This window comes from Rhinoraja longicauda, chromosome 31 (genome assembly GCF_053455715.1).
Source record: "Rhinoraja longicauda isolate Sanriku21f chromosome 31, sRhiLon1.1, whole genome shotgun sequence".
Taxonomy (NCBI): Eukaryota; Metazoa; Chordata; class Chondrichthyes; order Rajiformes; family Arhynchobatidae; genus Rhinoraja; species Rhinoraja longicauda.
In genome coordinates this window covers 28,086,735-28,100,755 of record NC_135983.1, presented here as the reverse complement: position 1 = coordinate 28,100,755, position 14,021 = coordinate 28,086,735, and the positions used below count along the sequence as shown (strand labels likewise).

Here is a 14,021-nt window from a genome sequence, read left to right as displayed (position 1 = left end):
CACAATCAATGCCCTTGTTCCTACCTTCTCCCCATATCCCTATCTTTAAGAGTTCTATCTAACACTCTCGTGAAAGCATCCAGAGAATTGGCCTCCACTGCCTTCTGAGGCAGAGAATTCCACAGATTCACAACTCTCTGGGTGAAAAAGGTTTCCCTCATCTCCGTTCTAAATGCCCTTATTCTTAAATTGTGGCCCGATAGTCTTAAACTATCGCAACGTTTAAGAAACATTTGGACAGGTACATGGATAGGACAGGTTTAGAGGGACATGGGCCAAACGCAGGCAGATGGGACATGTTGGTCAGTGTGGGCAAGTTGGGCCGAAGGGCCCTGGTTCCACGCTGTATAACTCTATGACCCTATGACACATAGCACTAGTAATCCAGAGTTTACAGGCCTCCAATGGAGACACAAGAAACTGGATGCTGGAATCCTTACCAAAAAACAAGCTGCGGGCGAAAAAATACTGAACAAGTTTTACTGCAGCTCCTGCCATTGACACTGTTATTGCTGCTTGTTGCGAGTAAAGTGCTGTGAGGACAATGTGGAGGAGGGAGGTCCAGCGGGCTTTTCTTATGTTAATGCCCCTCACAGCTAGGCAAAGAGAACAGATATTAGCCATATTATTACATCTTTACAAGCCTATTAACATGCAGTCTTCTCTGAGCGGCAGGGCTTGTGAATCAGCAGCCCAGTTCCTGTCAGCTTCAAACCCATTCACAGCTCGCTCTCTTGCTTGCATTCTGAAAGGGTAACTTTTCAGGTAGGCTGGGGAGACTGAATGGGAATGGCACCAGGCAGTGTTAAACAGAACACCCATTTCCTCCGCATCTTCCTGCTGTGTCTCTCAATTTCTGTGTTTGTGTTTTGCTCGCCACAGACAGGAGAGATGGAGGTCAAGAACCCACTTTTTGATGACTCATCTCTACACCATCCACCGAACAGTAGCTAGATTGTCTGCTATCTCTTTGGACTATACACACACTTCACGAGGGGAGAATTATCTACATCTCAAGAGATCGTTCAACTGTGCACCAAAGGACTGTCTGCATCTCCATTGATCTCACTCCTGTTTCTGACTGTGTGGGGAATTCAACCACAGGCCCGAGTCCCAACCCCCATCCTGGTGGTATAGTCAATTCTGTATGCTCGATGCCTCCTTAATTACGTCCTGTGCTGCTGCTCGTCTTTATATTTCTTGAGCTGATTTGTTCAGCAGTTCACGGGAGACTTTCATCCCTGGAATCATCTTTCTTCTGAAAATGGCTTGTAATGTTTGATGGACTGGAGAGTGATGGGAGGCACCGTATTCATGAGCTGATCTTTGACCACTGTTCCTGTTCAATGGTTTTAGAGTTCGATAGCTCTTCTGGAGCTCTTGTGCAACAGACAGACTGGTGGTCAGTTCACAACGCGGCCAATTTAGCAGTAGTGTTCCCTGCCCTTCTGGCTGCGGTGAACTGCGATGATATTGTCCAACTGATCAGTAAAAATAAGGACTGAAAGTGCAAGGGGCAGTATATCCGCATTGATGAGGTGTCGACTGTGCATTTGTACAGCACCCGCCCTGTTGTAAAGGCTTCTCACGGGATTGTTAAAGGGGCTTGATTAGTGCGGGTGCCGGGGGTTATGGGGTTGAGAAGGGAAGTTTGACCAGCCATGAATGGATGGCGGCGTCGACTCGATGGGCTGAATGGCCTAATTCTGCTCCGATAATTCATGGACCTCTGACATGTGGCTATTTAATTTTTAACTGTACTCTGGGGTAAGTGTTCACAGAAGTCGTCTCAATGCTCAAATGCCATTAATTCTCTGTTGCTGTATTCCATCAGTAAATTTTATTCCGTCAGAATTAGCCGTTTTCAACTGTCCCTAACTTTAAATGAGGTAATTGAATGGGGGTAATTATCAATGCCCACACAAATTAAAGGTAGACGCAAAATGCTGGAGTAACTCAGCGGGTTAGGCAGGAACGGGTGACATTTCGAGTCGAGCCCTTCTTCAGACTGATGTCAGGGGAGGGGGCAGACATACAATACCATATACAATACAATATATCTTTATTATCATTGTACAGGGGTACAACGAGATTGGGAATGCAACTTCCATTCGATGCAATAAATTAATTAGCTAATCAACAGAAATCAGTCTGAAGAAGGGTCTTGACCCGAAACGTCACCCATTCCCTCTCTCCTGAGATGCTGCCTGACTTGCTGAGTTACTCCTGCATTGTGTCTACCTTCAATTTAAACTGGCATCTGCAGTTTTTTTTCCCTACACAAATTAACATTCACTTTGAAGACACTTTTCACCTGAGGTTTTCTGAATTCTCCCGCCGCCCATCAAAACTGAAGGTACATTCAAAAGTTTTGAAAGTGAAAGTTGATTCATATTTGCTGAGGGGTGCTGAAACGGGAGACTTGGATTCAACACAATAGATAGCCCTGCCTCCTCATCTTGCATGCACGATGTTGAAGGTCCATTCTTTACTGCCTCCCAAGTAGACTGGCTGGAAGTACATGACAGCGTCACTATTGTTTGCCAGCCTTGCATCTTTCTCTTTCCAAACGCTCCGCATTTATTAAAGTGCTACATTTCCTTCACGACAAAGAGAATTATTTTGATTGTTTGATTGAATTACTGGCAGTGAACATAAACGCTGATAATCAGTCCTTGGTTTAATGAAAAGTAATGGAGTTCCATCCTTCACCCTTTGACAACTTGTGAGAAGCAAATGTATCCATCTGACAGTGGTTATGGTCGTACTTGCGGCCTTAAAATTCGATCAAGCTGATAGCTTGTGGCGTTGGAGCAGAGAAAAGAATGCTAAGTTTTTTAAAAACTCTGCCGGTAACGTCTACCCACTCTGTCCACTATACATGGTTGATGTTCAATAGTTTGACTGATGCCAAACGTGAATTGGAGGAACACCACCTCATATTTCGCTTGAGCAGCTTACAACCCAGTGGTATGAATATTGATTTCTCTAACTTCAAGTAATCCTTGCATCCCCTCTCTCTCTGTCCCTTCCCCACCATAGTCATTATACTAGTTTTACTGTTGTCCTGTTGAGTTCCACCACTCGTCATCACCTATCTCAAGCCAACAATGGACCATTGTGGGCTCCATCTTTCCTTGATTTTCTTTGCTTTTTGCATATCTTCCATTCATTTGTCCAAAGACCCGTCTACATCGTTAGACTCCCTCTCCCCTGACTCTCAGACTGAAGAAGGGTCTCGACCCGAAACGTCACCTATTCCTTTTCTCCAGAGATGCCGCTTGACCCGCTGAGTCGCTCCAGCTTTTTGTGTCAGCCGTGGATGAAGCCTGTAAAACCACGTGTTCATGAAAGAGCCAGATCGGCCACCAACCAGCAATGGGCAATAAATACAATCTTGCTAGCATCGTGGAAATAAGTGTTTAAAAAAACCCTCAACTGGCTTCTAACACTGTTGAGAAGCAATCAGTTTGCTCAATAATTTGTTTTTTGAAGCTAATTTAGTTGAGGGTATGGAGACACCCCCTCTTCCCCACCTTCAGAAACCCCATTCTTCCTGCTGATGGTTCCTAGCTGGAAGGTTCGTGTTGCTGAAATGGGCACAGGTTGCACCTCAATTGAGCAGCATCAAAGACAGAGGCTTCTTTTGCTCAAACTGGGAAAATACTAACTTTGTATGACAGCCATATAAATGCCTTTGTATGATTACGTCGCGTGATTGTAATATAATTGAATGTAAATGCCGGGGTAATGTCAACAACAAAAAATGAAGGAAATATCTACATTGTGTAGGTTGATTGAAACTAATTTTAATCTAGTTAAGAATAGAAATGAAACCATTTATGTGGAAATTTATTGAAACTGAAACCTAGTTAAAACTAGGTGATATTTTGTTTACAGTCCAACTGTTGAAGTTGTACAAAGCCTTTGTGTTGAAGAAAAATGATTCTCATACTCCACTTTACACTTGATGGTTTAATGATAAGAGAAATGACAGTTAATTTGGGGATATGTTTTGTAAAGTATTCTTTATTCGGAGGCCATTGATCCCAGTCTCTTGGTCAGAATTCAGTAAATTGGTTCGTACTCCCAGGTAATATAGAAGTAACCTGAAGTTCAAATCAGATTAGAATCAGCTTACTCCTGAACTGCCAGTTTAACTGGTTTAGAGATACAGCATGGATACTGGCCCTTCGGCCCACAGAGTCCATGCTGACCATCGATCACCCATTCACACTAGTTCTATGTTATTCCCATATTCTCATCCATTCCCTGCGCGCTACAATACATTTACAGAGATCAATAAACCCACAAACCTGCACGTCTTTGGGCTGTGGGAGGAAACCGGAGCACCCGGAGGAAACCCACGAGGTTGCAGGGAGAACATGCGAACTCCACACAGACAGCACCCAAGGTCAGGATTGAACCCGGGTCTCTGGCATCGCAAGGCAGCAGCTCTAACCGTTCGTTGTGCCCCCTGTTGTCTGCAGGTTATTGAGGCCCGGCAACTATTGGGCAACCACTTTTGCAAAATTGAAAAAAATGCACAACTAGGGTGTTTCTGCGCTGTATCTCTAAAACTAAACTAAACTAAATCTGCATCTAAGATGGAAAAGAGGTTAACATTTTAGTTTTAATGCCCACACCTGACTGTGTGTGAATTCATACAGTACAAGAGGAGATCATTCTGCCCATCATATTTGTGCCTACCCTTTTAAACAGCTACAAAATTAGTTCTAACCAAATATGGACACAAAAAGCTGGAGTAACTCAGCGGGTCAGACAGTATCTCTGGAGAAAAGGAATTGGTGACGTTTCGGGTCAAGACCCTTCTTCAGAAACATCACCCGTTCCTTCCCTTCAGAGATGCTGTCTGACTCGCTGAGTTACTCCAGCTTTTTGTGTCTATCTCTGGTTTAAACCAGCATCTGCCGTTCCTCCCTACACAAAATTAGTTCTATTCCCCTTCTGTTGCAGATTTCTCCAAATACTTTAATTAAACTTCACTTTAATTTTCAGATGGTGTTGACAGACTTGAATGTAACCAAAACATGTAAAAATCTACTGGTTGAATTTCTTGCCCAGGAAATCTCTAATGCACAAATCAGCACCTTTCATCTCTTCATGTGGGGTTTTTCTTTAATATTTGAAACACTACGTGTATAAAACAGGAGCAGCTTTGATTTCCCAAATCTTTACAGTGAGGGTTAGAACCTAGTACATGGAATAGTACAGCACAGGGACCTGTTAGTAACCTGTTAGAAACAATCAAATCAAACTACGAACTTGCAGAAACAGTAACCCACTAGATAAACATTAAAACTACCTGCAAATCACTGCTTTCCATGTGAAGGGAAGTTAATTGTAAGCCAAAGATAGACACAAAATGCTGGAGTAACTCAGCGGGTCAGGCATCATCTCCGGAGAGAAGGAACGGGTGACATTCCAGGTCAAAACCGTTCTTCAGTATCTGAAGATGGGTCTCGACCCGAAACGTCGACCTTTTTTCCAGAGATGCTGCTTGACCCGCTGAGTTACTCCAGCATTTGAGTTGAATTTAGTTTATTGTCACGTGTACTGAGGTACAGTGAAAAGCTTTAGTTGCGTGCTAACCAGTCAGCGGAAAGACAATACATGATTACAATCGAGCCGTTTTGTGTCTATCTTCGGTGTAAACCAGCATCTGCAGTTCCTTCCTACACATTAATCATTAGCCAGCTCCTTTGATTAATTTTAACGCTGATCTTTAAATTGTTAAGGTCACAAGTTTCCGTTCCACTATCATTCTCGTGAGAAGAAATATGCTTTCATTTTAAAATTGCACACGCATTTTACTGTGCTGGCCGATGTTAATATTTCAGTTGTGGAGGAGGCTTGTTTAGTAGTGGTTACGTGAGGAATGATTTAAGTTATGAAGTCTACATCGCATTGCATAGAATGACGTGCATCCAGAGAGCAGGTGACTGGTGTTTGCTTTGGATCCTCTTGGTTTCTTCTGTCATTCTGTCATTTGGCCGCAGGTGCTGGGGTGATCTGCAGCATCCCAGTGTTCATCTCAGTGCTGGTCATGCATTCCACTAAATGTCAACATTTATTGTTTTCCGGTATAATTTGTCTCTGCCAAACTGGTCACCATCTTTTCCAATATCTGTTCTTGCATATCGTATAATGTATTTTTCTGTGAAAATAAATTGATTTGTTGAAATGCTGTTTTGTTTTCAATCCTGTTTTTTTCCCCGTGTGTGGTGATTATTAAAAGACAATCTGTTCTTCCCTCAGGCTCTTTACACTTGTTAATTTGGGGTGTCTGATTAGACAATGGCGGACAGCCAGGCCTGATATTACCGATGTGCAATGGTTTCTTCATTGCCACGTGTACCAGGTATAGTGAAATATATTTTTTGCATACAGCTAAGCAAAACTCTCCCCTTTGTACATAAGCACAGTTATAGTACAGAAGGCACAGAGCAGCTAGGGTTGCCAACTTCCTCACTCCCAAATAAGGGACAAGGTGACGCCACGCGCTCCCGCTCCATTAATGGCCGCCGCCCGGGCCGGGAGGCGGGTTGCTATGTAACCTCTGTTAGGCGGCGCCCGGGCCTCCGGGCCTACACTGTCCGGGCCTACAGTGACCCCCGGACCTAATATGGGAGAAGGGCGGTCCCGTATGGGACAAATCAATTTAGCCCAAAATACGGGATGCCCTTGCTAATACGGGACAGTTGGCAACCCTAAGAGCAGCCCACTGAGACAATATGCAAGAGGTACCATTTTGATGCCATGTTATATTCCCAACTACAGCTGGCCACAAAGGCGCGTTGCAGCCATCACCTCCATTCCCTTGGGGGGGGGTTGGGGAGGGGTGGGGTGGGGGGGGGAGTCAGTCTACCCTATGACAGAAGGGGGAGGAGTTGTACAGTTTGATAGCCGCAGATTACATAGTCACCTATGTACAGTGAAATGCTTTCTTTTGCAAGCAAACCAGTATGATCATACAGCAGACCTCACTTAGGCAGTATGCAGGAGTCGCCATGGTTTCTGGTGCCAACAACGTTACAAAACTTTCAGGTAAATCTTCCCCAAGTCCCCTCTCTGTGTGCTCTCATGCACAGTGTTCTTTGAACTCCCCCTCTCTCTGCCCCCCATCAAATGTTTTCTTTCTCCTCCTGTACCTCTTCTTCCTGTTGTGTGTGGGGCAGCACGGTGGCGTGGCGGTAGAGTTGCTGCCTCACAGCGTCAGAGACCCGGGTTCGATCCAGACTACGGGTGCTGTCTGTAAGGAGTTTGTACGTTCTCCCCGTGACCTGCGTGGGTTTTCTCCGAGATCTTTGGTTTCCTCCCACACCCCTAAGACATAATCAGTCTGAAGAAGGGTCTCGACCCGAAACGTCACCCATTCCATCTCTCCTACATGCTGCCTGACCTGCTGAGTTACTCCAGCACTTTGTGATACCTAAGACGTACAGGTTTGTAGGTTAATTGGCTTGGTATAAATGTTTTAAAAAATTGTCCCTAGTCATGTGGTCATAAGTGATAGGAGCAGAATCAGGCCATTCGGCCCATCAAGCCTACTTCGCCAGTGTGTGTAGGATAGTGTTAATGTGCGGGGATCGCTGGTCGGTGTAGATTCGGTGGGCCGAATGGCCTGTTTCTACGCTGTGTCTCTAAAATATTCTAAACTAAATTATCTCATCCATCCTGTGCACACCAGACTTGCCAACCAAGGACGTGTGCAATAAAGGCCCTGGCCCTTAATTAGTCTGGGTGTCAAAGATTATGGAGAATGGAGTTGAGAAGAAAGAATAGATCAGCCATGATTGAATGGCTGTGTAGGCTAGACAGGCCGAAGGGCCTCATTCTGTTCCTATGCCTGATGACCATATGACCCCAAACGTCACCCGTCTGTATTCTCCAGAGATGCTGACTGGCCCGCTGAGTTACTCCAGCAATTTGCCTTTTTAAAACATAACAATACCTGCTACGATTGAAGGTAGGGCGGTGAGAATAAACTGCCGTGGCCGTATCATTTGGAATCAGAGCTTTAAGTAAGGACAGGGTTGTGTGAAGAAGATAAACACAAAATGATGCAGCCATAGAGTCACAGTGTGGAAACAGGTCCTTCAGCCCAACTTGCCCACACCGGCCAACATGTCCCATCTACATTAGTTCTACCTGCCTGCGTTTGGTCCATATCCCTCCAAACCTGTCCTATCCAGGTACCTGCCTTGTTTCTTAAATGTTGGGATAGTCCCAGCCTCAACTACCTCCTCCAGCAGCTTGTTCCATACGCTCACCATCCTTTGTGTGAAACGGTTACCACTCAAATTCCTGTTAAATTTTTTAAGTAACTTAGTGGGCATCTCTGGAGAGGTATGAGTGACATTTAGGGTCGAGACCTCAGTCTGAAGAAGGGTCTCGACCAGAAACATCACCCATTCCTTCTCTCCAGAGATGCTGCCTGTCCCGCTGAGTTACCCCAACATTCGGCTTAAATCAGCATTTGCCACACGAGTCGTGCAAAAAGAGTCAGGGTAAAAACAAAAGGGAAGGGTGAGGACATTCATGACAATAGTTGCAGAGATTGCAAGGCGAAAAGAGGGTGGTAATGGGACAAGTTTAAACACAAAGGCCTGGAACAGGGGAGGTGTGAATGGTTTAAAGAGACCAGCACAGAGGAAAGATGGTGTGGAAAATCTGGCACAGCTGAGGAGAGGTTTCTGTCAGACTGGGACTCTCAGCTTGAAAGAAGTGTTCTTACACAATAGTTGTTACCTGAAATTCACTGCCTGAAGATGTGGTAGAATCAGGCACACTCACTGCTAAGTGGCGCTTAGATAGGAATTAAGTAGACAAGGCAGACAAGATGTCTTAGATCATAGATCACTATCCCATCGTTTACGAAACAGTTGGAAATGTTACCCATTCCTTCTCCCCAGAGATGCTGCCTGACTCGCTGAGTTACTCCAGCATTTTGTGTCTAGGTACATGGATAGGACAGGTTTGGAGGGATATGGACCAAGCGCAGGCAAGTGGGACTAGGGTGGCTGGGACATTGTTGGCCGTTGTGGGCGAGTTGGGCCGAAGTGCCTGTTTCCACACTGTATCAATCTATGACTCTATGACGAAGATTACAGAAGGTAGACACACAGTGCTGGAGTAACAGCAGGTCAGGGAGCATCTTTGGAGAAAAAGGATGGGTGACGTTTCAGGTCGGAACCCTTCTTAAGACCCCAGTCCTGAAACGTCATCTATTCCTTTTCTTCATTGATGCTGCCTGACCTGCTGAGTTGCCCCAGCACTTTGTGTCTATCCTTGGAAAACCAGCATCTGCAGCTCCTTGTATCTACACTGATATTGTCAAGCTTGAACGGGTTCAGAGATTTACAAGGATGTTGCCAGGACTAGAGGGTACGAGCTACAGGGAGAGGTTGAGTAGGCTGGAGTGATCTTAATGAGGGGTGTATAAAATCATGGAATAGATCGGGTAGACGCACAGTCTCTTGCCCAGAGTAGGGGAATTGAAGACCAGAGGACATAGGTTCAAGGTGAAGGGGAAAAGATGTAATAGGAATCTGAGGGGTAACTTTTCCACACAAAGGATGGTGGGTGGGTGGGTGGAACGAGCTGCCAGAGGAGGTAGTTGAGGCTGGGACTATCCCAACGTTTAAGAAACAGTTAGATACATGGATAGGACAGGTCTGGAGGGATATGGACCAAATGCAGGCAAGTGGGACTAGTGTAGCTGGGACATGTTGGCCGGTGTGGGCTGAAGGGCCTGTTTCCACACTGTATCACTCTATGACTGCCTCCTGCTCGTATCCCTTCAAACCTTTCCTATCCATGTACCTCTCCAAATATCTTTTAAATGTTATTGTACCCGTCGTGCAACTCTGCTGCTAGTCTGGGGAACGGAATCAAGCGGGAGAAGGAATGTTGCTATCCGTTCCTTGTAAGGGAAAAGTAAACTTACGTAGAAATATATTTTACGACTTTAGCCTTTAGAGATGGAGCGTGGAAACTGGCCCTTCGGCCCACTGAGCCCGCACCAACCAGGGATCACCCCGTACACAGACTAGAGACCACACCAACCAGGGATCACCCCGTACACAGACTAGAGACCACACCAACCAGGGATCACCCCGTACACAGACTAGAGACCACACCAACCAGGGATCACCCCGTACACAGACTAGAGACCACATCAACCAGGGATAACCCCATGTACAGACTAGAGCCCACACCAACCAGGGATCACCCCGTACACAGACTAGAGACCACACCAACCAGGGATCACCCCGTACACAGACTAGAGACCACACCAACCAGGGATCACCCCGTACACAGACTAGAGACCACACCAACCAGGGATCACCCCGTACACAGACTAGAGACCACACCAACCAGGGATAACCCCATGTACAGACTAGAGCCCACACCAACCAGGGATCACCCCGTACACAGACTAGAGACCGCACCAACCAGGGATCACCCCGTACACAGACTAGAGACCACACCAACCAGGGATCACCCCGTACACAGACTAGAGACCACACCAACCAGGGATAACCCCATGTACAGACTAGAGACCACACCAACCAGGGATCACCCCGTACACAGACTAGAGACCACACCAACCAGGGATAACCCCATGTACAGACTAGAGACCACACCAACCAGGGATCACCCCGTACACAGACTAGAGACCACACCAACCAGGGATCACCCCGTACACAGACTAGAGACCACACCAACCAGGGATAACCCCATGTACAGACTAGAGACCACACCAACCAGCCATCACCCCGTACACAGACTAGAGCCCGCACCAACCAGCCATCACCCCGTACACAGACTAGAGACCACACCAACCAGGGATCACCCCGTACACAGACTAGAGACCACACCAACCAGGGATCACCCCGTACACAGACTAGAGACCACACCAACCAGCCATCACCCCGTACACAGACTAGAGACCACACCAACCAGCCATCACCCCGTACACAGACTAGAGACCACACCAACCAGGGATAACCCCATGTACAGACTGGAGACCGCATCAACCAGCCATCACCCCGTACACAGACTAGAGACCGCACCAACCAACCAGCCATCACCCCGTACACAGACTAGAGACCACATCAACCAGCCATCACCCCGTACACAGACTAGAGACCACGCCAACCAGGGATCACCCCGTACACAGACTAGAGACCGCACCAACCAGCCATCACCCCGTACACAGACGAGAGACAATTTTATAATTTACCAAAACCAACTCGCCTAAAGAAACAGCCCATCTTTGGAGTTTGGGAGGAAACGAGAGCACTTGGAGAAAACGCACGCAGGTCACGGGGCGTGTGCAAACTCCGCACAGACAGCATGTATTATACTGCCTGTCTCCGTGTAAATTGATGTTTTCAAGAGAGAGTTAGATTTAGCTCTTCGGGCTAACGGAATCAAGGGATATGGGGAGAAAGCAGGAACGCGGTACTGATTCTGGATGATCAGCTGGCTCGATGGGCTGAATGGCGTACTCCTGCACCTATTTTTTATGTTTCTATGACAGCACCGTAGTCAGGATCAAACCTGGGTCTCTGGCACTGTAAGACAACAACTACACCACTGCGTCCACATCGATCCTATTTGCTCCAATAAAATATGCCATTGTGGAATGACATTGCAAATAAAGTATCTGAACAGCTTAACAATAACCCCCAGGATGTCCCACACAGTCAGGTGCTTCTTAATTCAGGATGAATGTGATCCCTACAGGGAACCGATATAACAAAGCATCAGATTCCGTCGTTGTGTTGAGGCAGGGCTTGTGTTGAAGCATCCCCGCTGTGTTGACTTTTGACTGGATGTTCACGTTTACAGACATGAATGATCCGTCTATTGATGGGTACATGTGGCACATGTCAGATGTCCAGCTCAGAAAACCCCTCCTGAAACCTGCGGACAAGGTCTTGCCAAGTGTGGTGGAATGTTGACAACTGAGACAAGTTGTGGCACACTTGTCTTTGACTGGGTTTGAATCACTATTCTAGATTTGTGCCAAAGGACAATTAAAATACTCTGGACTCGTTACACTCTTGTGGAGCGTGCGATAACAGGTCAGGAGTGTTTTATTGTCATATGTCTCAGGCAGAGCAATGACATTCTCACTTGCAGCAGCACAACACAACATGCAAACATAGACACAAAAAGCTGGAGTGACTCAGTGGGACAGGAGGCATCTCTGGAGAGAAGGAACGGGTGACGTTTCGGGTCAAGACCCTTCTTCAGGACCTTTCTATGTACACATAGTACTCTGTAAACGAGAAAAAAAATACATATACACACACACACACATATATATATGGTATAGGAAAATAACTGCAGATGCTGGTACAAATCGAAGGTATCACAAAATGCTGGAGTAACTCAGTGGGTCAGGCAGCATCTCTGGAGAGAAGGAATGGGTGACGTGTGTATATATGTGTGTGTGTGGGTGTTTGTAAGTATGTCGAGAGTTGAATAGTGATTTTGTTACATATACACACATGCATATAAAAAACAAACAAGCACTAATAGTCCAAAAACACACAAGCAAAGCCCCCTAATCTTTGCAGTTCAGAGGTTATTTGGAGGTTGTGGTGTTTAATAACCTGATGGCTGCATGGAGAAGATGGTTGTGTGAACAGGTCTCACACGAAGGCAATTTGCAGGCTGCCTTCTTGCATATTGCAGTGCGCTAAATTCCAGACACCAATGAATATGTACTGAATGCACGCTGGATATTTTAGGTAACACTGGTGTCACACATAATAGCCTCATTAGAAGAATAAGCTGTCAGAGATGATCCTGTTTGTTAGGAATTCACATTCATTAAGTCAACCACATAAAAATGACACCAAGTGCTGGAGCAACTCAACGAGTCAGGCAGCATCTCTGGAGAAAAGGAAGGGGAACCTGGTCCTTTCTCTTGACGTTTCACAGAGTACTGGATAACTCAGCGGGTCAGGCAGCATCTGTGGAGAACATGGATAGGTGACTTTCACAGAGTACTGGATAACTCAGCGGGTCAGGCAGCATCTCTGGAGAGCATGGATAGGTGATGTTTGGGGTCGGGACCCTTCCTCAGACATCGGTACGGTATTTGGACAGGGACAGAGAAGGTGAGAAAGAGATGGGAGAGGGAGAGGCGTTGGCATTGGAGATGGCGGCAGAACATGGCGGTGGCCGCATTTGTAAATATGCAAAACTACTTTATCCGTGCTCTTGCACACATGACTACTACTGAACCTTCGAGACGGGGAATGTGGGAGAGAGAAATATGTAAAGGAATGAGAGAAAGAGAGAGAGGTTTGAGAAAAGGAGGCAGGGAGAGAGAAAAGGAGAGGAGAGAGATAATGGAGAAGGCTTAGGATGGACAAGTTGGAGTGGGAATGAGGATGGGAATTGAAATGGTTTGCAACTGGGAGCTCAGGATGGCTATTGTGGACAGAGAACAGGCGCTCTGCAAACTGGTCGAGTATGCTTGGACTCACCAACGTAAAGGGGGCCATACCAGGAGCATTAAATGCAATGCGGGGGGGGGGGGGGGGAGGGGGAGGGCTGTGTAGGTCCCTGGATGGTGGTGAGTCGTTTAGTTTAGCTCAGCTTATTGTCAGATGTGCGAAGGTACAGTGAAAAGCTTTTGTTATCCAGCTAGCGGAAAGACAATACATGATTACGATGGAGCCATTTACAGTGGAGTGATCACTGGCCGGTGTGGCCTCGTGGGCCTAAAGGCCTGTTTCTGCGCTGTGTCACTAAAGCCTAAAAGTCTAAAGTAATATTTCAGTATACACTGGAATTTAGAAGGATGAGAGGAGATCTTATCGAAACGTATAAGATTATTAAGGGGTTGGACACGTTAGAGGCAGGAAACATGTTCCCAATGTTGGGGGAGTCCAGAACAAGGGGCCACAGTTTAAGAATAAGGGGTAGGCCATTTAGAACGGAGATGAGGAAAAACTTTTTCAGTCAGAGAGTTG

At 46.3% G+C, this 14,021-nt stretch overlaps 1 protein-coding gene across 2 annotated transcripts in view; it reads left to right on the top strand.

Moving 5' to 3' along the window:
• LOC144608557 (neural proliferation differentiation and control protein 1-like) overlaps nt 1–6,179 on the top strand; it is a 96,809-nt gene extending 90,630 nt beyond the window's left edge. For both annotated transcript variants that reach the window (XM_078426500.1, XM_078426501.1), the window contains one exon: nt 883–6,179. In XM_078426500.1, the coding sequence (XP_078282626.1) occupies nt 883–954 (72 nt within the window). In that variant the 3' untranslated portion in view covers nt 955–6,179. The remainder of the gene's footprint in view (nt 1–882) is intronic.
• The last annotated feature ends 7,842 nt before the right edge of the window (nt 6,180–14,021 follow it).